This window comes from Panthera tigris, chromosome B4 (genome assembly GCF_018350195.1).
Source record: "Panthera tigris isolate Pti1 chromosome B4, P.tigris_Pti1_mat1.1, whole genome shotgun sequence".
In the NCBI taxonomy this organism is placed as follows: Eukaryota; Metazoa; Chordata; class Mammalia; order Carnivora; family Felidae; genus Panthera; species Panthera tigris.
In genome coordinates, this window is record NC_056666.1 from 127,199,292 (window position 1) to 127,220,312 (window position 21,021).

At 48.1% G+C, this 21,021-nt stretch overlaps 1 protein-coding gene across 1 annotated transcript in view; it reads right to left on the bottom strand.

The window, feature by feature from the left end:
* Positions 1–21,021, bottom strand: part of LARGE1 (LARGE xylosyl- and glucuronyltransferase 1) — a 538,109-nt gene that overhangs the window by 379,930 nt on the left and 137,158 nt on the right. Inside the window, exon 2 of the mRNA XM_042993134.1 lies at positions 17,750–17,937. Coding sequence (XP_042849068.1) covers positions 17,750–17,855 — 106 coding nt within the window. The 5' untranslated portion in view covers positions 17,856–17,937. The remainder of the gene's footprint in view (positions 1–17,749; positions 17,938–21,021) is intronic.

A 21,021-nucleotide genomic window follows, 5' to 3' on the forward strand; every position in this document is an offset into this window, starting at 1 on the left:
GCCTCGAGAAGGAACCAGCCTCGCCGACACCCTGACTCCAGCCCAATGACACAGACTGTGGACTGCTGACTTCCAGAACCGTAAGAATAAATCAGAGTTGTCTAAAACCACTATGGGTGTGGTCACCTGTTATGAGGGCAGAAGAAGTGAATACATCCACCATGAGGCTGACCTCGTCCCCAGCTTCCAGGACACTACTGGTCTTTAAAAGAATCCAAACTCCCATCAGTGGTCTGTCCACACTGTGTCTGCCTAAGTCCCCAAGTGCATCTCAGACCACGTATCCTCGTGCTTATCCCACCCCTGGCTCCTGAGCCTCCATCAGCTTTCCCCAAACACACCATGCCCCTTTCCAGACTCTGAGCTGTTACAGCTGGTCTCTGTGTGGCTGTTCTCATGCTCAGAATCATGCTTCAGGTCCCAGTTCAAATGTCACTTCATCCAAGTCCTTCCCCACCCGCCCTCTCCAAAATGGCATGCACAGTGTCATTATCTTATTTGTAAACTTGCTTGCTTACTATTTCCTGGTAAACTGAAGCTCCCTGAGGACCAGAGGGTTTCCAGAGAATCCAGAAGTGTGCCTGGGACATAGCATGCCCTCAGTGAATTTTTCCTGAATTAATAAGTGGATGAGGCCGTATGAAATCAAAATAAAGCTGCAGACTCTGCTTCTAAACGGCCAGCCAAGCCAGATGGGTTGCACAGGAAGGAGTGAACACCAAGGCCTGGGAACAAAAGGCTTTCAGAAGGGTATGGGAAGAGCAGGGTGGCTCTCAGCAGGGCCTTGGAGCTGGGGCAAGGTTGGGGAGGGGTGCTGGGCGAGAGAAGGTGTGAGGTCGACAGGGTGGGTGTTCAAATACCTCCACCTTCTACCCTGCAGACCTCAGCTGTATTCAGAGGAGGAGGCATTTCATCTTTTTGACTCTAAGATCCTTGTGTGCACCAAAAAGAGTCTCCAAACATTTTCCGTATTTCTAGAGAAAGAGCTCAAGCAGGCCACCCTGGAAAATTAGGAACCGGGAATGAAATTCCACCTGCCCTTTGTCAAGCCAGCTAACCTTTCTTGGTTTTCTTCTTCAAGGACTATTCAATCCGATCTCCTTAACAACTCTCTGAGGTGGGGGCAGGGCAGATATTGATCACTCCCATTGTACAGGTTAGGAAACAGAGTCCTGGATCGGCTTCATGGCTGTTTGGTGATGAAGTCCATTCTTGGGGCCAATGACATGAGCGACTGGACAGGATATTCAGCTTCCTTGGATCTTAATTTTCTCTGAGAGAAAGAACACTAGCACAGCTGGACTCTCAGAGCTGCTGCAGAGACCAACGAGAAAGTGAGTGCCCCCGTGTGCTGGCCCGGTGACCCTGCACAATCCACTTAACCGCTCTCTCATTTTGTGCTTTCTCCCATCATGCCCTGCTGGCAATGAGGCCAGTCCAACCACGTGCAAAGCCTCTGCTTTATATTTACTGGGCAACAGCTATGTGCCAAAAGAGGGATTTTTATACTATGTTTTATTTTCAATTACCTTTCTGAAGTTTATCAATAAATGACCTCATCAAAACAAAACAAAACAAAACAAAACAAAACAAAACAAAACAAAACATGTCGCTGTAATTTACTGATAGCCCAGGATGTGTCAGGTGCTTCCATAACTCTTCACACTCAGTCTTCTGAATAAATCTTTATGAAGACAGCGTTGTTCCCATTTAGGCAGGAGAAACAGAGGCACAGAAAAGGTGAGAGGCATGGAGAGGCGTGCCTGTGGATGCACAGAAGAGTTCAAACCCAGAGCTTTCTGTCTGCAAAGCTCATGTCCCTTCCATTCTGCCCTGCCTGCTGTCCTCACGTTCAGGTGCACGCTCCTCTGACAGGCAACTGCCATGCAGGGGGCACGGGAGACGTCTTCCGATTCCCTCTTGCCCTGGTGGCTTCTTTCCTCCGTGTCTTCCCAAATGACAAAAACGCTCTCACGAATCCCCAGAAAACTCTAACCACCTTTTCAACATTTAGCTCCAGATCACTTCCCTGTGAAGCCCTTTTCTGACCTGTGGCCCCTGCACAGCCCCCTGAGCTTTGTACAGTGTTCTCATGGCACCAGCAGCACATTTGGACTTCTGTATTTCTGTGTCAACCCTGTGCCCTGGGAAGTCCTACTCATCTGTTCCCCTGTGTCGGGCACCATGCTTTGCACAGAGGGAGAACCACGTGTGTGCCACCATAATGGAAGGGAGGGAGGCGGGAGGCAGTGTATTGGTCGCTAAGAGCACCAGCTCTGAGCCAGACGGGCTGGGCTCACTGGCTCTGCAACCTAGGGCAAGTTTCCTAACACCCTGCACCTGATCCCTGCAAGGATGACAAGAACAGGACCTGCCCGAAGAGGCGTTATCAGAAGCAGTGTGCGTGCCTAGAACAGCACACACAGCCAACACTCACCAGCGCAAACTTCCCTCGTCCCGCAGCAAGGGCGGACGGAAGGCAGGTCTCAACGTCTGAAGGAGCCCAGGGAACTAACTGAACAAGGGAAGAAGAGGAGAAAATCTGCAACTCAAGGTCTCTTTCTGATTACCACCTGTCATCAAGGCATCTGGAAAGCAGTGCAGAGATTGTCTGGGGCAGAGGGGTGGACTGAAGGGAAAAAGCAGACTCCTTTCTGCTCAGCCAGCCACCTGAGCAGAACTCTGTATTAAGAGAACGGTGGTGAGAGGGAAATATAAAGATTTCATAAATACTCACTCTCTGAGATCCTTACTTATCCACCCCTTCACATCACTCACCTCAGAGTGTTTATCCAAAACATGAAATTAAGCTGTGAGTGAGAGGCTTCTCTCTCCAGACCGGTCTCACTCACTGCCACCTCAGAGCAGTCTCCCACGTGTGCCACAGGGGAGTGCCTACGTTCATTTCTGGACTGATCTGACAGCTTTCAGAAACCCAAGTGCCCCCAATCTCTTCAGGGCAAGCCAGGCATTGCATTCTGGGAAGCACAGATCACAGGCATGGTTTCCGGGTAGGAGAAAGCATAGGTTAGTTAGCTCTATTGCTCAGAAAAGGCTGACCCCTTATCTGTCCCTGAAGTCTGGATCCAACCATCAACAGGGCAGAGGCAACTGGCAGCTAAGCCCAGGAGGCAGGAAAGAAAACCCACGGCTTGACAAGTAAGAAAGGTTAACACAAGTGGATACCCCACCACCTGGGAAGATTTAGTCTAGTACTTTCCAAGTATATCTGAAGGGTTACTCACACATGGGAAATGACCTGCTTTTCCCAACCTCCATGGAGAACGATGCAGGAAGAAGGAAACTCACACAGTAAAGAGAAAGGTCTATAATCGTGTCAGTTTAAGAGGTAAAGGGAGCCTTAGTGAGATCCTGGTGAACACCAACTGCCTGAGCAAAGCCTGATTAGCTCTACCATGTGCTAGCTCTGGAACCTTGAGCCAATTATTGAAATTTCCTGTGCCTCCGTTTCCTCATCTGAAAAATGGAAAGGTCAGTACTTACCTTAGTTGTTCTGACACACTGATGAGTTATTACAAGGACCTAAATCCTCCGTAAATAAGAGCTGGTGTTTTTATCTCAGGCACTCTTCAACACTTGCCGAGCATCCACTATATTCCAGATGCCCCACACTAAGGATTCAGAGATGATGACAGAAAAGCAAGACCTCACCATCTGAAGGGTGTAGAAATGAGGGCTAACACTAGCAACAAAAACAATTGATCCGGCACTCTGTCCTGTGCCAGGCCCTCTCTGAGCGACGCACGGCATTATTCTAGCCTACCCGCCAACTTTGCAAAAGAAGGGAGTTACGTAAGGGAGGTGCAATTCAACTCTAGAAGCTGAACAGAGGCACAGACAGTATAGTGGCTGGAAGTAATAATATCTCCCTCGGGAACCTGGTGGGAGGAGATTTAAATGTCAGAGATGAAGCACAGAGCTGGGCTGCTGCAGAATACAAACAGCAGGCATTAAAGCCAAGCTGTCATCACCAACCTGACCGTTATCAAATGCAGGTCCTACAGCCCATGAGCTGAGGAAGGGAGCTGAGGTCAAACACCCAGAGGAAGAAGGGAACCTACCTAGCAGAAGGAAAGATCTAGACTCGCGTCAAACCTCCCCAGCTTGCCAGAAGATAAGGCTCACCCTGGTGCGCTTGTTAAAAACACAGGCACCTGGGCACCTCAGCAGCAGAATCTCAGCATATCCCGGAAGGAGACTAGGATGATGAAGAAATCAGAGCCCAGAGCTCCAAGACCCACTGGCCAGGCCTGTGCGGTGGCCCCCACTTTTCCTGACTTCACCCACCACACTCCCTTCTCCAGCGACCTGATTTCTCCTTGCCTTTCTACAAAGGCACTGAGCACTCACCGCTTCCCACCGTTCCTTCTGCCTGAAATGCTATTCCTCCCATCTCCACCTGGCTCTGCTTAAACGTCACCCAGCAGAGAGCCCTGTCCAACCACCCTATTAAAACAGCACCTTCCCCTTTCCTGACACTTTCACCATCACCTTGCCAAACTTTTTCTTTGTAGCACCCACCACCACTCAGCAGAAGAGGAAACTGTCCATGAATCATTTTTCCCCCTGCACCAGAAAGGGAGCTCCGGGAGACCAGAGGACATGCTCATGGGATTGCAAGCTCGATCCCCAGTGTCGCAGAACAGTCCCTGGCTGTGTTTGTTGAATGAATGAAGGTCCTCGGATGATCCATCAACGGCTCTGAAGCTCAATTACCTCATTCGAGACAAAATACTGCCTTCCCCAATGGAGTTGGGGGAGGGTTATTTAAATGTATGGGAGAAAGCTTCTGTGTGGCAGCACCATGCTACCTAATCGTCATGGCTACCTACTGGTGCAGTGGAGAGGGTTCCCACCTAGGACATCACCACCAGCTTCAACAGCCCGCACCTGCTCAGTCAGGACAACTCCCAGGTAGGCAGAAGATGGGGCATGGACTGCCCTCTGCTGGAGCAAAAATGACAAATACCCATAATCTAAAGGGCCCACCCTGGAAAGACCAGGAGCCTTGCATCATCAGGATCTCTTTAAGCCTCTCTGGGAAACGGTGTGGAGGTTCCTCAAAAAATTAAAACTAGATCTATCCTATGACCCAGCAATAGCACTGCTAGGAATTGACCCAAAGGATACAGGAGTGCTGATGCATAGGGGCCCTTGTACTCCAATGTGTATAGCACTTTCAACAATAGCCAAATGATGGAAAGAGCCTGTGTCCATCAACTGATGAATGGATAAAGAAGTTGTGGTTTATATACACAATGGAGTACTACTTGGCAATGAGAAAGAATGAAATATGGCCTTTTGTAGCAACGTGGATGGAACTGGGGAGTGTTATGCTAAGTGAAATAAGTCAGGCAGAGAAAGACAGATACCATATGTTTTCACTCTTATGTGGATCCTGAGAAATTTAACAGAAGACCATGGGGGAGGGGAAGAAAAAAAAAGAGAGGGAGGGAGCCAAACCATCAGAGACTCTTAAAAACTGAGAATAAACTGAGGGTTGATGGGGGTGGGAAGGAGGGGAAAGTGAGTGATGGGCATTGAGGAGGGCACCTGTCGGGATGAGCACTGGGTGTTGTATGGAAACCAATTTGACAATAAATTTCATATTAAAAAAAAAAAGGATCTCTTTAAATATTTATTTTGAGAGAAAGAGAAAGAACATGGTGGGGGGGGGGGCGGGGGAAGGGCAGAGAGGAGAGAATCCTAAGTAGGCTGCCCGCTATCAGCACAGAGCTCAAAGCGGGGCTCGACCCAAGAACCGTAAGACCCTGGCCTGAGTCACCAAGATCCTTCTGAATGGCACAATCTTAAACATTCAATTCTGGTGATTCCTGAAGCGATTTTCTTGCTTCAGAGAGCACAGTGTATAAAGCACAGCTAACCACAAAATGACTGCGAATCTACTCCAAATTACACACAATGGATTCCTTATCACCTGCACAAAAACCCTGTTAAATAGGGAGCAGCACCCCACTGTTAGAGGGGACCATTTGGGCACAGAGGGGTTAAGTTCCTTAGCGGACAACACACAGCATTGGCAGGGAGGTTTGGGAATTAGAGGCAGGTGTGCCAATGCATTTCCAGCCCTAGAAGACAAATCTGGTCACAGAGGTGATTCATCATGGAGTCAGAGGATGGTCCTCTCCTCTCTGTTACCCTTCAATGTCCTCACTACAAGGCCATCCATGTGAAATAGCTTCACTTCTCCAAGCACGGTTCCAGGGTCCCCAAGTAGCTGCGGGTGCATTTACGACCACAGGTTACGGGTCTCAGTCTCCCCACTTCCTCCCCCTGCTTTCCAACACCTACAGGGAATGCTGCCAATGTACAGAAATGTACTGAGGGATGGTTCCAGCCACACTGCCACCCGAGACGCAAGCTTAGTTTGTCCAGTTCTGCTGACTTCAGTGGCCTCTGTGGGCCTTATTTAGACCAGGGGGGTGATCGTTTGCATCTTTCCAAGGAGGACCTTCTAACACTCTAGGAAAACAGGAGAGGGGGAAGAAAAAGTCCTCAACAACTGTCACTCTGTAAGACACTCTGCTCAGCCTTCACAACAAATGCATGAACTACATTCCTGCTTCCCTTTCCACGGGGGAGTGCTGTGAACTCCCATGTCTACTGTCCCTCTGACTTAAATCATGCCACCTGGCCCTCAGGAACGTGTTCATCACCCCCACCCTCCAACAGCCCCTGCCCCAAAGTCAAGTGGTTTTCAGAGGTTTTATCTGCTTAGGTTGTAAGGCTGCCCAAAGGAATCCTTAAATTCACTCCCGCTCTTAATTGTAGGAGTCTATGGCAGAAGCAAAATGCAATCTGCACTATAAGACTAATCGAATTCTCTGCTACATAAGCCAATATATGGCTAATAATAATCCTGCTAGCCACAGAATATGGTTTGCCCTCTTCTCGACCAAGATGGGTTTTGTCTTGTCCTTGTCTGAAAACTTGAGCATATGGACTTTTTTTTTTAACGTTTATTTTATTTTGAGAGAGAGAGAGAATGAGCAGGGTAGGGGCACAGAGAGAGGGAGAGAGAGAATCCCAAGCAGGCTCCGCGCTGTCAGCACAGAGCCCAACATGGGGCTAGAACTCACGAACCATGAGATTATGACCTGAGCTGAAGTTGAGTGGGACGCTTAACCGACCTAGCCACCCAGGTGCCCCTAAGCACATGGACTTTAAAATCTCCTCTGCCAGCCGTTTCTGTATCTTCAAGTTGAGAAAGGGCAACATGCAGGACCTTTTTGGGGCAGGCCTGAGTTCACGTGCTGGCTCCAAGTTATTAGCTGGGTGACCTCAGCGAAGGAACACAACACCCTGAACCTCAAGTTCCTCATCTGTCAAACAGGAAGGCGTGAAGCTGTCTGGAGGAAGAAATGAGAGAGCGTAGGGCACATCCCCACCCCGGCACATGGCAGAGAGTAAGCCAGGAAGTCCAAATGCAAAGTCTGAGCCAGCCAGGGTCAACCAGGGACCTAAGCAAATCCCAGAAGCACTTTCTTCTCAATCCAGCTCTGTGTAAAACAACAGTGCACAGAGTGACACAGGGATCAACCAGGAAGGATGGCTCGGTGACAAACTGGAATGTCCATGCACTGGGCAAAGGGACAGCCACTACCCAGCTCCAGCCAATGGCTGCTAGGATGAAAAGTGGGTCTGGTTTGCTAGATCTTTCCACGCTGTTAAGCAAGGTCAGAAATCATGATTTTTATGTGCACTCTCCCAAGTTTTAATGGTCAAAAACCCAGTTAAAAACAGTAAAAGCAGTGCACCAGCCAAGCACAATGCAACTTCGGGCCAGATGCAGCCACTTTCTAACCAGAGACAGTAAGTGTTATCCCTTCCAGGTTTTCATGTCCAATAAAAATTTTCTTTCTTGGGGCACCTGGGTGGCTCAGTCAGTTGAGCATCCAACTTCAGCTCAGGTCATGATCTCACAGTTCATGAGTTGGAGCCCCACATCAGGCTCACTGCTGTCAGCACAGAGCCCACTTTGGGTCCTCTGTCCCCCTCTCTCTGCCCTTCCCCCATTTGTGCTCTCTCTCAAAAATAAAACATTAAAAAGTTTCTTTTCCTTTCTTTTCCAGGCACAAGGGTTTTATGGACATGCAGGTCGGCTGATTAATGCAGATAAGAACTTTTATCCAATGTGGCTTGGAATCCGTATTAAGAAATACTATCACTTTAATATTAATTGGAAATTGTCATTGCTGGAGTTCTGGTTAGGAACACTGATCTCATTTCAAAGTGATGGAAACACTCTTTCAGAATTAGGGCTTTATGAGCAAATTTCAGATTTTGAATCAGTGCTGTGATCAGGCCCTCACAGGAGGCGTGTGTGTCCAAATGGTAAGGTGGATCAGGAGGGGAAAAAAAAGGAAACGTGGTGAAATAGGAGTGTTAAATACATACCCCAAAAGAAAAGTTTCGTGTTTAAAAGGTATTTGAATTTCAAAGTTAAACAATGACACTGATTCGTAAATCCCAAAGGTTAATAAAATTCCTCTTATCTGAAAAGAATGCAAACCCCACAAAATCTCTTCAAATTCAGTTAACTATCAATAGAGTTGCAGTGTTTTTTTATACTATTTTATTTTTATTTTTATTTATTTCTGAGAGAGACAGAGCACGAGCAGGGGAGGGGCAGAGAGAGAGGCTGAAGCAGGCTCCAGGCTCTGAGCTGTCAGCAGAGTCCAATGCGGGGCTCAAACTCACGAACCATGAGATCATGACCTGAGCTGAAGCTGGATGCTTAACCGACTGAGCCACCCAGGTGACTCTGCATAGTGTTTTGTTTTTTGTTTTGTCTTTTTTAAATAACGCATGCAGAAAACAAAAAAGCTGATGAATATTCACAAAGTGAACACCCCTGTAGTAATCACAGGTTAAAAAGTTAGTCACCTGGATTACCAAGTCTTCCTTTGGCTCCTCCCCAGTCTCTACTCCTAGATCAACTTTTGCCTGCTTTTGTATTTACATAATTGAATCCTACCATACATACTCTTTTGTTCAACACTATCTGTGAAGATATTCATTTTCATTGCTCTGTAGTACTTCACTATACAAATATGCCACTATTTATAGGTTTATTTTACTGTGGACGTACATTTCAGTATTTTCCTATGTGGCACTATTAATAATAATGCTGACGTGAACATTCTTGCACACGTCTTTTGTGCAAACATCCATAACGCTTCTCTTTGGTATGTGACCAGGGACAGAACTGATGGGTTACAGGCTATGTTCAGGTTTAGGTGGTAACACCAAATCGTATTCCAAAGTAGTTACACAAACATTTTACTTAGAATTAATAGACCATCACAGGGTTCTCTGAGGGAAATGCCCCCTTCTTTGGTTAAATTGGCGTTTGAAATAAGAAAGAAGATCACTTTAAGACCTGCACCCCCCCCAAAGAGAAGTTCCTGTCCCTTCTTTTCAGAAAACCTTAGCCTATCATTGGTTATTGAATAACCACCTAGTATAGAAAATATTATGGTTTACAATTGTTTGAACAGATATGAATGTAAAGCCTTTTTCATGAGGGGCAAGTCCTGCTGGATATTTATGTGTATTAGAATTATAGAACCCCAAACTCCTAGAGCAGGATAAGACAGAAGAGATGATTCCACATCCTTTTGTCCCTAGACAAGAGCAAGATGGAGGGGATGGGGAGGGTAGACTAGGGCCATGTGGAGGACCAAATAATGGCCCCCAGAGATGTTCGTGTCCTACTCCCCACAACCTGTGAATCTGTTACCTTCTATGGCAGGAGGGACTTTGCAAGCGTGACTAAACTAAGCCTTGTGAGATGGAAAGACTGTTCTGGGCTATCCAGGTGGGCCCAGTGGAATCACAAGGGTCCTTTTAAGAAGACAGGAAGTCAGAGAAGGAGACCTGAGGATTTCCAGCAGTAGGCTCAGAGTTAGAAAGCATGACCTGAGGGGTGCCCAGGTGGCTCAGTCGGTTAAGCGTCCAACTTTGGCTCAGGTCATGATCTCACAGTCTGTGGGTTCAAGTCCCGCATCAGACTCTGTACTGACATCTCAGAGCCTGGAGCCTGATTCAGATTCTGTGTCTCCCTCTCTCTCTCTGCCCCTCCCTGACTAGTGCTGTCTCTCTCCAGCTCTCAAAAATGAATAAATGTTTTTTTAGAAAGAAAGAAAGAAAGAAAGAAAGAAAGAAAGAAAGAAAGAAAGAAAGAAAGAAAGAAAGAGTAACCTGAAGGAGCTACACTTCTGCCCTCGAAAACGGATCCCCGCTGGGGCCTCTGGAAGGAACCAGCCCCGACAACATCTAGGCTCTAGCCTACTAAGACCTGACTAGATTTCTGACCTCCAGAACCATACGATAACAAATGTGTGTGTCTTTCAACACCGAACTTGGGGTACTTGGTTACAGCGGCCGTAGGAAACTAATACAAGGTGGCTGCTGGGATTAGTAGACCCCAGGTTTCCTAACACTTGGTCAGAGATTCTAACCATGAGCTCCTCCAGGAGGTACAGCCAACTGATGACAATCAGGGCCATTTTCTCCACCCCAGCAGGACCGCCAAGAATGCTTTATGATCAAAAGCTGGTGCGAGAAAAGTAAAGGTCACCTTAGCAACCATCTCGGAGCTGAACACAACGGGGATGGATTTCAGCCACCCTCAGGGTCTGAGAATTAAGGAGATGCTTTGGGGCCCCAGGTGAGAAGCGCAGATGTGTGCAGGCCCGCTGTGCCCGCGACTTGGGCTCCACTCACTGCTGCCTCCCTCACATCCTGTTTCGTAGGCTTCCACTCGGCACGAACAGCTAGGAAGCACTGGCCAGGAAAGCCCTTCATTTCTGACCTATTAAGAACAATTTGTATACTTTCCATTTCATTCTGCATTCAGCACCCTGTGTTTTTGCACCCCATAATCACCTCATTATGGGGTTCATTTGGGCCACTGGCAGGAGGGCATGGCTCACATCACAGCTGCCACAGAGACTCATCCCAGGGGATAGACACCAAAACCTTGAGCAAATCATTCACTAGCACCTCGCACACTCCAAACTCACCAACCTTGGGGCACGGTCTCTGGGCTGAGGGAAGTGGACGGGAGGCTAGGGAATCGGTCAGGTTTGGACACCGCCCCCCCATCCCCCCTTTTCCACCGTTCATGCGCCCCGTGATCCCTCACAGTGAAAAGGAAAACGCTTTAACTTACAAGTCCTTGGTTCTCAATGCAATTCTTCAAAACAGTCAAATGTCAGGCCCTCATTTCTTTCTGCTGAAATTTATCAAGACAACTCTCAAACCATTCATTTTAGGAGTAATTTGTGTTGATAAGAATGGCATGAACGGTGAACTAAAATGTGGGTGTGGGCTGAAATATCTGTGTGATCCAGATATTAATATCCTGTGCCTGTTCCCGACACCAGTTTTAAACGCTCAGGACTTTGCATCCTCTGAAGACATTTCCTTTTGAAAGCACCCGCACCCTCCCTGCCCTGCCTCCCTGACCATTGAAAGCTTCCGGCCTGAGCTTCTGCACAGAGCTGGTCATAAATTATCAGAAGGCAGCATGTGTGAAAAATCTTCTGAATGGCCGAAAAGCATGCTTTCTCCGCATGCTGGTAATTCAGTAACAGCTGAATACCATCTCCATGATGGGCAGAAGAGACAGAGCCACAGCCCGTAAATAAAACTCACATGCCCATGAGATAAGGTGATTCTGGTGGGAAATAATACGCATGATCTAAATTCAAACAGAGGTGTGTTTAAGCAGAATTACTCAAGTCCAAGAATTAACATTCCATCCAGAATTAAGGGGTGGCTCCTGGAGCCATATTCTGAGGTCTCAAAATCACAGATGCTCAGGGCTCCGGATGAGCCCTTGGCTACTACAGACCCCTGCTTCCGTCAACATCCGGACTCCCACCCAGTCAACATTCACTAAGGCCCAACTAAGAGTGATGCCCAGACTCTGAGAATGGAAAGATAAATAAAACAGCCCCTTGTCTCACGAAACTCAAAAGCGAGTGGATAGAAAGACACCACACAAGCAAAACATCCCTTGATGAGTGCTGTCATAGAAGTTTCCACACAGAATCAGACATTAGGGGAAAATGACATTGAATTTGGGCACTGAAGATGTTGGCTGGGAGGAAGAGTAGTGGGAAAAAAAGAGAACTGTATACTGGACAGAAGGAACAAAGAGCAAAAATTGAGAAGTAGGAAAACAGATGTTTTCTCAATGCGTTCAACGAGGCACTCACCTGAGTAAAGATGGAAATTATGAGCTAAGGGAAAATGTCTGTGAAAGACCCCAAGCAGTGACCACGAGTATGGAGAGAACCCAGAGGGCAACGGTGAGAGCTGAGAGCTGTCGGCATTCAAAGCCAGAAGAGGGCATTCTTCTCTCATTCATTCATTCAACAAACAATTCTCCTGACGCTGGAGTAGGTGCTAGTGACAGAAAGATGAATAGAAGAAAACCACTCCATTCCCTCCTAAGGCTTGTACTCACTAGTGAAGACAGGTGATTAAAAAAAAAACAAGAAAAGGGGCGCCTGGGTGGCTCAGCCGGTTAGTGGTCCGACCGGCTCAGGTCATGATCTCGCAGTCCGTGGGTCCGAGCCCCATGTCGGGCTCTGTGCTGACAGCTCAGAGCCTGGAGCCCGCTTCCGATTCTGTGTCTCCTCCTCTCTCTCTGCCCCTCCCCTGCTTACACTCTGTCTGTCTCTCCCTCTCAAAAATTAATAAAGAAATTTTAAAAAATAAAAGAAAACACAAGAAAAGTAATGAGGGTATGAAGAAAAGAAAGTAAAAGGAGTTTGTAGACGTGGCAGAAGCCAACCTAGCTAAGGGGGAGGACCCATCATGCTCAGCTGAGACCTGAGGGTCTAAGTCAGCCCAGCAAAGAAGGAGGGAAGGAGGGGGAGTGGGCGGCGGGGAAGGATGGAAGGGCAGCAGTGTCCCAGGAGCCAGCATGTGAGAAGACCAGCAGTCTCAGAGGGCAGGTGCACACAGCACCCGAAGCGAATCCAGTGTGGCTGATGGAAGACGGGACGGGACATAAGGAAACAGAGGCAGCACAGCCGGCAAGGAGCAGAATGGCCCCGCGACTGAGCTCTGGCCGCTCTCTGGAGGCTGGAGGACATGTGTGAGACAGCAGGATGTTCCATCAGCCGCGACCACAAAGGATGAAGGTGAATGGCTGAGCCAGGGCCACGGCAGTGGTGAAAGGCGGGAAGCAAAGACGTGGCCGCAAGAGGCCACAGTCAGGTGCGACAGGATGTGGCACCCGGCGATGGAGAGAATAAAGAAGGAAGCAAAGACTCCACGCTTTGAGCTTGGTGGACGGGTAGCTGGGAATGGTAACTGAGATGCTACAGGAGAAAAGGAGGATGGGGGCGGAAACGAATAGGGTTGAGGAACTGGGGGGCTGAAGTGCCAGCAAAGACATCCCCTGATCAGCATCTGTAACCAGCAGGCACCTGGCCTTTGACAAACAGCTCTGCGAATGGGGATCTCATCACCTTCCAAGATGTGGACTCCAACACCTGGCAAGTCGAATCTGCGATTACAATGGTTCTTTTCTTACATTGAGTCAATGCCTGTTTCCTCATAACTTTTATGCATTGATCCTGGATCCACACTCAGGAGCAAATCACAGGAAGCCGATTCCCTCTTCCCGACATATTTGCCATTAACTGGAGAAGATTCTGGCCATTTCCAATTCATTCACGTCAGATGCTTAGAATAGAAAACTTCCAGAATGTTAGTGCCCCAATAGCCCCAACAGGTGACATTCATTTTTTTTTTTAAATATATTCTTTAAGTTTATTTGTTTTGAGAGAGAGTGAGAGAACACAGGGGGAGCAGAGAGAGAGAGAGAGAGAGAGAGAGAGAGGATCCCAAACAGACTCTGCACTGTCAGCGCAGAGCCTGATGCAGGACTCGAACTCATGAATCAGGAAATAATGACCTGAGCCGAAATTAAGTGTCAGACGCTCAACCAACTGAGCCACCCAGGCACCCCAGGTGACCTTCAGTTTTATGTCACTTCGTGTAGCAGGAGACAAAGGCCTAGAAAGAGCAGTGATTGTACCCCAAATCACACCGCTACTCTGGCTCAGCTGATTCGGAGCCTGAGGCTATCATCCAGGATACTCTCAATAGATCTTACTGCTGTGTGTCATCGAATTCGAAAACTATGCAGGAGGCATCTGCATCTCTGGGAGAGTCTAGGCTGTGCTCTCAAGAGATCCATCGAAATTAAACGGGGTTGAAAAATAAATAAACTCACATAAAATATAAATAGCATCCCCATGAATACAGGCAGCAACTCTGTCCCTTATTTATGGCTCCACCTGCCTTGAACAGAAAACTCAAGGGGGTCAATAAACGGATTGCAAAGTTGTTACATTTTTGGTTTTTTTTTAATTTTAACATTTACTTATTTACTTTTGAGGGAGGGAGAGAGAGAGAGAGAGAGCACAAGCAGGGGAGGGGCGGGGGAAGGGGGGCAACACAGAATCCAAAGCAGGCTCCAGGCTCTGAGCTGTCAGCACAGAGCCCAACACGGGACTTGAACTCACGGACCTCGAGATCATGAGCTGAGCTGAAGTTCGATGCTTAACCGACTGAGCCACCCAGGCGCCCCAAAGTTGTTATGTTTAACTACAGAGAAAAGAATGTCTCCACAGGCTCTTTTGCAAATGCACTGATATCTGCTGACAACCGGCAGGGGCTCCACGGAGGTACCTTTGTCTCCCAGTACATACTCAGCCTTTTCTAGAGCCTCAGGATCTCTGGGTCATCCTGCCCTACATGCCCCCCCGCCCCCGCCCCATGCTGAGCTCCCCGTACCACACGACACTTGTATTTACACACCTCTCATGTTGGGTGTTTCACTACCTCCCAGGGCAGCTCATTCCAGCCCTGGACAGGATGATCCTTTACTAGGATGAGTTTGACAGCTGGCTCCCTGCCATGTCCCTCCATAGATTCTGGGGCCATCTCTCTTTCGGGCGACAGCTCCTTGACTGTTTGTGGAAGCCGATCAGGTACACCTGGAGTGGAACCTCTGCTTCTCCAAGGTAAATAGCCCCAGTTCTTTCCACTATTCTGTATGTCACAAGGTTTGGATTGGCACTGGCATTCACCTAGACTCTCCTGAATGTGCTGACTTGTCTAGATTGTCCTCCAAGTGTGGCATCTAGAAATAAATGCTGTGGTCCAGCTGTGGATTAACTGATACCCCAGAAAAGGCATCTATCCCCACTGTCATTCTAGCTGGGATACTTCTGTTAACGTACTCACATCATCTAGCCCCTATTTAATGCAGTTTGTGATTTGGTCCCAAGGGGAGGATTTATTATTAGCAACATGTTGGTAAATAGGGCACCTCTTTCCAGTCTGTACAGGTCACCTCAGAGTATTATTTCCTCAATCCTCTCTGTTTCCCGTCGTCTGTCTGATAGTCTAATACAATCATTCAAAGTCAGAGATAGTGGTCACTCCATCAGCCAAGGCTGGCCCAGACAGCAGGAGGCTGGAAAGGAGATTCTAGCTGACATCAACCTACCACTAAGCACAGCCAATTATACATTCTCCATATGTCAGATCCACTCCTAGTCTCCTCTTTGGGAAAATGCACCATTTACCTTTGGGGGCCATTTTGAGTCCCTCATTCTGACTCCACGTATTTCAGGGAACTCCTCTTTACCCTAAGACCAAAAATAGGCACCTCCCCCAGCCACGGTGATTGGTCTCTGGACCACAAGTGACCAGAGGCAATCCAATCAGGCAATACTGTGGAAGCAGGGGGAGGACGAACTCCTCTTTCCACAGGCACTGGTGAATGTAAGTTGTAAACTAAAGCTTCCTCTGTGGAGATAAAACTGCCCTGAAAGAAGCCAAGGCAGAGAAATGGAGAGCAAAGACAAGAAGGGAGACTGCGCTACAAAAATATCATTTGAGCCCCTGGATCCAACCCTGACTGAAGCCCGTCCTACATTTGAACTTACTGGTTTTGTTAGCCCCCAAATTCCCTTCTTGCCAAAATCATTTGGGGTTGGGTTTTTATCAACGAGTGCAAATGAAAATTCTGCAACTTCCCTCTGAGGCACGCAGAAAGGTCATGTGACACCTTGTCAAACCCCTAAGCCAAAGTCTGATACCTCACTGGAGCCCCCATCTACAACATGGTATCGTAGTTACGAAGCTCAGATCTCGAGTCCAATAACACAGGCCCATCCTGACGGGCTTTGGGGTCTTAGATCACTGAAGGATTTCTGCCTCGCCCTCCTCTTGTATACCTACTACATGGCATTACTGGGGAGAGCGAGACAATGCATGCAAAGCCCCTGTAATGATAACTGGCCCGCAGAAATGTCTGAAACACTGGCATGCTCATTATCGTTAATATTGTTACACCATTAGTATCATCACTAGTTCCGTTATATTGGCAGGGTCAAGGTTTTCACGTGCTAACCCTGGACCGGCACTGGGTGCTCTCAGCCTTCTTTTACAAGGGCTTTTCCATCATCCCTGGCCCAATGCTTGCTTCTGTCTCTTCTAGGATCCACATCAACTCACCTTTCTCCCTCTGATCTCTTTGCCAAAACTTAATCATCCACTGCCATGGCAAAATTTACTCCATGTAGCTGCTCATATGGAAACTCCTCGACTCCAGGGATGTATGGGGCAGGACATACGGGCCCTTTCCTGCTCTATAGGCACACAGCCACCCCGATCACACTCAGTCGAGCTAACTCAGGGCAAATCTCACAAAGTCCACAACTCCTAATTAAAAGGTAGCCTTGAGCTGTCAAAAAAATTATGCATAAAGGAAATGTTTAAAAACACAGTAGTGACTTCCTTGAGACAGATTTTCATCGGAGATTTTTTTGAACTCACTTATGGGCATAAATAAAAAGAAAGTGTCCTCCTCGATGCTCCCATCCCTTCCCTCCCTGAAGCTTAGAAAACCACCTTTGATACGCGAAACACCGTGCAGCATTTGAAATTGCTGGCTGGGAGAATGGCCAGGCTTGTCTTCTCCACTGATTGCTGAGAAGCGACAAGGATCGGCGTTTGTTTTGATTGGCTTGGGGAGGGCCGCTCCTCTGCTTGCACGCCTCCATCCGGCCAGTGTGACCATCATCTTTCACACCCAGCCAGGCCTGACACCCCAACCGCTGCCTCCCGCGGCACCCTGGGCTCCATGCACGGCAGTCCTCTGCTCACCTGTCGTCCCCCCCCAACCCCCAATGCATTGTGAATGTCCAGATCTGTGATCGCTGCATTCCCAGCATCTGGTTCGGTGCAGATGTTCCACAACAGCAGCAGCAGCAGCAAGAGTCACAACAAAATGTGAAATGTGTGAATGAATGAATGAATGAATGAATGAAACAGCTGGCTCCATGCGGTTGAGAAACCTCTCCAGGGCCCAAACCTTTCGCCCGCTATTGACACAGCGATCGACCTGGAAAGCTGGTAGCTGACATTTGTGTAACCTCCACCATCCACTGCACCCAGGTGCACCTGACTTCGTTTCTGTTTCTCTGTGTTCCTCCTCACGACAGACTCCCTCCAACACGCGTGTAAGCCCCACGCAAGTCTCTGCCTGAGCACCAACGTTCTCCTGCTCCACACGGTGACCCGGAGGGGGCTTCCGAGACTCTGGGACGGCCAGTGTCCTTTTTCTTCCCTCTCCATCCCTCTCCCTGTGAGGAAGCCTCCTTCTTACCTTCAAAGCTCCCGGCAAAGAGGTAAAGCCAGGTGATGGCTGGGATGCAGAGAACAGTCAGCGAGGCAGCCAGGAATTTCCGTCTCCCTCTGCAGATTCCCAGCATCCTCTCAGAAGTGACAACCCCTAATCCCAGCGCCGATTCTCTGCCCGGAGCACGGGGTCCTCGGCCTCCCTCATAATACTTTCTGAAAGGAAGAGCAGAGAGGAAGGGCTGAGTTCTTAGCACTGTAAATGGATGCAGATTGCAGAAGAGAAATACCCTGTAGGTCGTGAAAGTATCGGACTCGTCCACAATCTCCTGCTAACCTTCTATTCTGAGACACAGTGCTGCAGTCTTGCAGTCTATCAGAACAGAGACAGCTCTTTAAAAAGTAAATGAATAAAGGATGATAAAAAGTATGAGATCTCAAGGGACACTGGGTGGCTCAGTCGGTTGAGCGTCCGACTCTGGATTTCGGCTCAGGTCATGATCCCAGGGTTGTGGGATCGAGCCCCACGTCGGGCTTAGCATTGAGTATGGAGCTTAAGATTCTCTTTCTCCCACTGCCCCTCCCCAGCTTATGTTCTCTCTCTTTCTCTCTATAAGAAAAAAACAAAAACAAAAAACCCTATGAGCTCTCTCCCTTCTGCCTGCCTCTCTCTCTCTCTCTCTCTCTCTCTCTCTCATGCACACACACACACACACACACACACACACACACAGAGGCATGTATTCTATAGTGTAGGTTAGCTTGCAGCAAGAATGTGACAGACTGAGATGTGCACAGAGCTCTGTGGAAAGACAAACGAAGTTGCTGACTGATGCAGGTGTGGCCAAGATGCCAGAACCGTTCCCGAGTTCCAGATAGGAAGAGCTGAGGAAGGCACTGGAGGCTGACTGATGGCACACTCAGAGGAGAGGAGACTGCACTAGCCACATCATCATCTGCAGGGGACTACAACTGGATCACAGTTGATAACCCACAAACACTCACCAGGGACTATCTTAATAGCTCCCGCCTTTAATACAGAAGAAGATATCCAGAAAAGCATGGAAACAATTAAAATGTGCAGAAAACGGAGAGGAACACAGATAACCTACAACTCATCTGCAGAGAGCCAGTCCTAAGGTCACGCAGAAGACTGCCTGAGACATGTTCAAAGAGGGAGGAGAAGGTCAATTCTCACGGAGTAGGGGCCCATGATCCTTCACCTGGGTATCTGACCACAGGTCATATGCCTTATGAAGGAATTTAAAACCCGACAGACCATGCAACCTCTTCACCTATATCCTAATGTGGATGTCACAATGGCTGCAGGTGGAATGCGGGATCCACATGTTAGGAGCCTCCCAAACAGGGCGGAAGCTAGTACTGCAGGTACCTATACAAGGCTTCCCATCCCCAAAGAACAATGTCCATGAAAGAGCTGGCTTTGCTGTCCCCTTGGGTAGTCCCACAAGTGTCCTTCCCTCTGCCAGAACCCCTAAGCCCCATGTGACTAGGGTCTGGTTGAACTGTCTCCCCTCCCCACCAGCCGTGGCGTTTTCGGGAGACAGACACCCTGTCCGCCCATCTTACATTGGCCTAAGACGTAGCATACTGCCTGTCACCTGCTGGCTGGCTGATAACTGTCTGCTGAACGTACAAATGGAATCAGAGTCTAACCAAAAAAAAGCCTTTCGGAGCTTTAGGAATTTGCGTTCAGCAAGTGGCCAGCACCTAATGGAGCCAATCTCAACTGTCAGTGCCAGGCTTTCTTCTGCAACCACTCTGACGCCATTTTCGGCCCTCCCTCGAAACACATGAAAGACCACAAGGCTGGAGGGTGTGGCCTAGAAAGTAAAACCAAAAAAGCAAAACCCCTTTCAACAAAGAATGTTGATTTGACAAAAGGTTCCCCCAGCCCCCTCCACTACCATAGAAAGTTTTTCATTCTGAAGCATGGGCAACAAACCCTCCACACCAACTGTGACTCACTACGAATGAGGATTTCCCAGATGCTGGGGGATCTCTCAGGAAGAACATACTGGGGACAGGAGGCTATGCAGTGACACTGACGTGGCTTCAAATCCAGTTCCACGCTCAACTAGCTGCAACACTGCCGAACTCCCCATCTCCAGGTAAGTTCCATGTTGTCCATCTACAATGAAGCGATGCCCTCTCTGCCAGAGAGTCTTAAATGAGAGATCCCCTGAAGAAGGGCCCAGAAAGGACTGATGGAGCATGAGGCCAGGTGAGCCCCACCTCTTCCTGAGAGCAGAAGGGCAGAAGCATCATGTTTTTCTCACTCCCCGTTCCCACAGGGCTTGGGAGAAAAGAGCCCAACAAAGAAGTCCTGGCTGACATTGTCAAGTGCAAATGGGTGACTTCAATCAGAAGAACCCACTGGATTCTCCTTCAGGAAGACACCACATTAAAACTGCCTCTCGTGGTGTTTGGTTGTTTGTTTGGTTTTTGGGTTGTTGGTTTTGTTTGTTTTTTTTTTGGTTTTTTGTTGTTGTTTTTGTTGTTGTTTCTTTTGCAGTTCACTTTTTTTTAATGTTTATTTATTTCTGAAAGAGAGAGAATACACACACACACACACACACACACGTTGACACACACACACACGTTGGGGAGGGGCAGAGTGAGAGGGAGACACAGAATCCAAAGCAGCCTCCAGCTCTGAGCTGTCAGCACAGAGCCCTACACCGGGCTTGAACTCACAAACTAGGAGATCATGACCTGATCTGAAGTCGGATGCTTAACCCACCGAGCCACCCAGGCGCTCCTGCAATTCACTTATAATAATAATAGTAAAGACAACTAGCAATAAGCAGCATGTATTATGTCTCAGGCTCTTTTAATTCTCCAAAATAATCTATGAGGTAGAAACTATTTTTCATCCCCATTTAGTGGATGAGAAAACTAAGGCCTAGAAAGGTTGATGAACGGGCCAAAGGTTACATGCCCCTACGGCCGAGAGGCCTTGGGCTCTGCTCTCCCCAAGTAACTGATTCCAACAACCTTTGCCAGGGGTCGTTTCCCTTCTGATCTAACCTAAATCTTTCATGTTGAATCTTAGGATTACTTTCCTCCCCTGGTTAAATACATCACCACCGTTTGTTCCCTTTCAAAACAAAACAAAACAAACAAAAAAAGTACAACAGACGGAGCAAAAACTGGAAAGCAATAGATGAATTTGGAGGGGTAAGTAGTAGGAATATATATGGAGCTGAACGCAAGTGGCATTAATATTTAAAACCGTTTTTAAAAACCTCTTTAAAACACTTCCTTTCCTCCTTTCTT